The sequence below is a fragment of the Monoraphidium neglectum genome, assembly GCF_000611645.1.
Source record: "Monoraphidium neglectum strain SAG 48.87 unplaced genomic scaffold scaffold00160, whole genome shotgun sequence".
Taxonomy (NCBI): domain Eukaryota; kingdom Viridiplantae; phylum Chlorophyta; class Chlorophyceae; order Sphaeropleales; family Selenastraceae; genus Monoraphidium; species Monoraphidium neglectum.
In genome coordinates, this window is record NW_014013468.1 from 24,997 (window position 1) to 28,084 (window position 3,088).

The 3,088-nt window shown below is 59.6% G+C and overlaps 1 protein-coding gene across 1 annotated transcript in view; it reads right to left on the bottom strand.

Annotated features, from left to right (window-relative positions):
- Positions 1-153: 153 nt before the first annotated feature.
- Positions 154-3,088, bottom strand: part of MNEG_1571 (hypothetical protein) — a gene marked incomplete at both ends in the record, with an annotated part of 4,226 nt that continues 1,291 nt past the window's right edge. The window contains 7 exons of the mRNA XM_014049949.1: positions 154-194; positions 519-685; positions 1,010-1,353; positions 1,775-1,854; positions 1,989-2,187; positions 2,545-2,721; positions 2,998-3,042. Of these exons, the coding sequence (XP_013905403.1) occupies positions 154-194; positions 519-685; positions 1,010-1,353; positions 1,775-1,854; positions 1,989-2,187; positions 2,545-2,721; positions 2,998-3,042 (1,053 nt within the window). The remainder of the gene's footprint in view (positions 195-518; positions 686-1,009; positions 1,354-1,774; positions 1,855-1,988; positions 2,188-2,544; positions 2,722-2,997; positions 3,043-3,088) is intronic.

Below are 3,088 nucleotides of genomic sequence, written 5' to 3' on the forward strand. Positions count from 1 at the left end.
ATGCTCCCCCAAATTTGCGCGCGCTCTCCTTCTTGCTTCCCCATGGCCGGCCGTGACCCCACACCACCCCCACCCCGACTCCACCTTTATCCCTAAGCTCGAACCCCCGCCTCCAAACTCCATACCCAGTTCCAATTACAAACCCCACTAGATTTATACGCACCTGTCCCAACCCTTGATGACCTCGCCCACACCTGTAGGCAACAGGCGTGTGGAACGGGGGCCGATAGTTCGGATCAGCAGTGTCGTCACTGTTGCGTAGCCTATGCTCACCAACTTTGTGGGCTTGCTCGCCTTCTGGCACGGTTGCTTCAAGCAGAGCTGCGGATCGGCATGACTCCCTGCAACAGAAACAAGCACCTGTCCACATGCAGGTGAACTGCTGCCCATCTGGCTCCCTGGGACCCGAACTTGTTTCACGTGAAAATAAGCCCCTCTTCCCAATACAGCTGAGCATGTAAAGTATGATTGACAAACACACCCGTACACATGCACACGCACGCAAGCCACCCGCTCACCCAGCCTGAACGAGAAGGGCTTGCCCTTGGTGTTGGAGTCGAACACCTTGCCGCCCTTCTTGAGGCGCCCCACGTAGCGCATGGACACGCGCTTGCCCGCGCGTGCGAGGCGCCCGTCCGGCTGCCCCATCTTCAGGTCGTGGATCTCAAATCCATTCTCAAAGACCCTGCAATATTAAGTAATATGTGGCAACATCGTATATGCTTGGTGTCAGGTAGTGTTGTGTTGTTGTGGGGTACACTGCGGGGTACGCGGATGGCTGGTTCAGGAACTGAGCCGCGGCTGGTGCAGCACGAGAGATGAGCTAGTGCAAACACAAGGCACGGGCTGGCAGAGCAGGATGGGTCAAAAGGAGCCAATGAGATGCAATTTCAGGGCACATGGACTGGCTTGCGATCAAGATTCAGGGGCGGAGGCAATTACCACTGCATGATCAGCAAATGAGACACGGACGGTGTTGCGACGCAGATTGAGCGACCCCGCAACGCACCTGGGCTTAGAGGCCTTCGTTGTGCTGCTTGGGGTTGCGGCCGCCGCCTGCGACTGCGGCGTCTTGGCCTGCTGCTGCTGCTGCTGCTGCTGCTGCCCTTGAGACGCCTTCTGCTGCGGCTGCTGCGGCGTCTTCTGGGCCGCGGTAGTCGCAGCCGCCGCCTGCTGCGGCTTCTTGCCCGCCGGCGTCTTCTCCTCCGGCTTCCCCTTGGCCGGGGCCTTCTCCTGCTGCTGCTGCGCCTTCTGCACCGCCGGCTTGGGCTGCTGCTGGCCAACCGCCTGCTTCTTGCTGGCCTGGGCCGCGTCAGCCTGCGCCTTGCGCTTGTCCCCGGCCTTGGTCTTGGGCTGCAGGGTCAGGATTGGTAAGAACGGTGGGACAATATTATTTGTGGACGAAAGAAGGGCGATACTTGAAAGGTGTTGGGAGGGTTGTAAAGTGGGGGAAAGGTTTTGGGGGTGGGTATGGTGTGGTCGAGGTCAACCTCTGGAGGAACAGGATTCAAGAGCCAGCTGAACCAGGGATGCAGTCTGCAGCAGATGGCCAGGAATGTGCCCGCACGCGTAGGGTTGCGCAAGAACACTTGCATCCTGATACAGCTGGCCAGTCTTCACTTCGACCAAACTCAGTCCCCTTGACATGCACACGCACATGCACAAGCACACGCGCACACTCGCACACAACCACGCACGCACACACGCATGCACACATGTACACACGGACGCACACCCTCTCTCCCTGGATTTCTCTCTCCCTTACACAACCAACCTGCGGCTCCTCCTCCTCTTCCTCCCCCTCGTCTTCCTCGCTGTCCTCCCCCTCATCGTCTCCGCTCTCACCCTCGTCATCTGCAAAGGATGCAAGGGGGTGGCAGAGGCCAAGGTATACCCAACGTCGAGCACTTAAAGTGGAAAACCCCCTTCCAGGAATAAGCACACACATCACCCGCACCCATGTGCATAATGCCAGCAAAGGGCCTCACCCTCGTCCTCGTCATCCTCCTCGTCCTCCTCGTCCTCAGACTCCTCCGCTAGCTGCTGCTGCGCCTTCTTCTTCTGCTGCTGCACCGCCTGCTGCTGCTGCACCGCCTGCTGCTGCTGCTGCTGCTGCTGCTGCTGCTGCTGCTGCTGCTGCTGCTGCTGCTTGCCGTTCGCGCCTGGGGCAGGCAGGGCCTTCAGGTTCTGCAGTGGGGCGAGCAACATCACAGGATGCAAAAGGTGGGTAATGGGCACCTGCGCGGCTTGAGACGCTCAATAATCAAAAGCACAATGAAAGCCAGAACCTAACAGCCATGCTGTGAGCTTGCTGCCCTGGGGGCATGCAGCTGTCGTCGGTCGCGACAGTAAGCACTACGGACCCGGTCCAGCCTCGATCCTTCCGATCGCGCTCGAGCCAGACAAGAAACAGCACAGGTTGCTATGCGCTTGCGACCACCACGACCACGCATGCACACACCCTGACTGACTGACAGAAGTCAGTCTACCTGAACACCCCTATCCACACCTCGACAGCAGCGCACCATGCATGCGTGCACGCACCTTCTTGCCCTTGCGGTCATCCTCGTCGTCATCGATCTCTTCAATGACGGCGGACGGCTGCTTGCCGAGGCCCCTGGCCGCCGCCCAGGGGTTGCCGCCCAGCCCGTCCTCGTCCTCGTCATCCTCGTCCTCATCATCCTCGCTGTCTTCATCCTCGTCATCGCTGTCGTACTCGGCCTGGGGGGATGACGCGCGCGGCGGAGCACGGCGGGCGTGGGGCGAGGCGGCACGGTTGATCGCAAAAGCCAGGTGTAAGCGATGACACAAACAAGAGTGTGGTGTGAGGGAGGGGGTTTTCCACTGCCCAGGGTGGCATTGGGCCCTGTTGTTGGCTGCGTCCTGTTGAAAAGCTAGTTTGAAATCTATGCTGCAGCTTAAAAGCGCAACAATACAGGACCGTCTCAACAGCGAGCCTCAGCATCCCTGCCATTCAGGCAGGGAGGGATTACTCACCCCATCGTGCATCATCATGGGGTGCATGTAGTCATCATCCTCGTCCTGCAATGTTGGATGGTGGGGTGGGGTGGGTGAGGAGGGGGAGAGG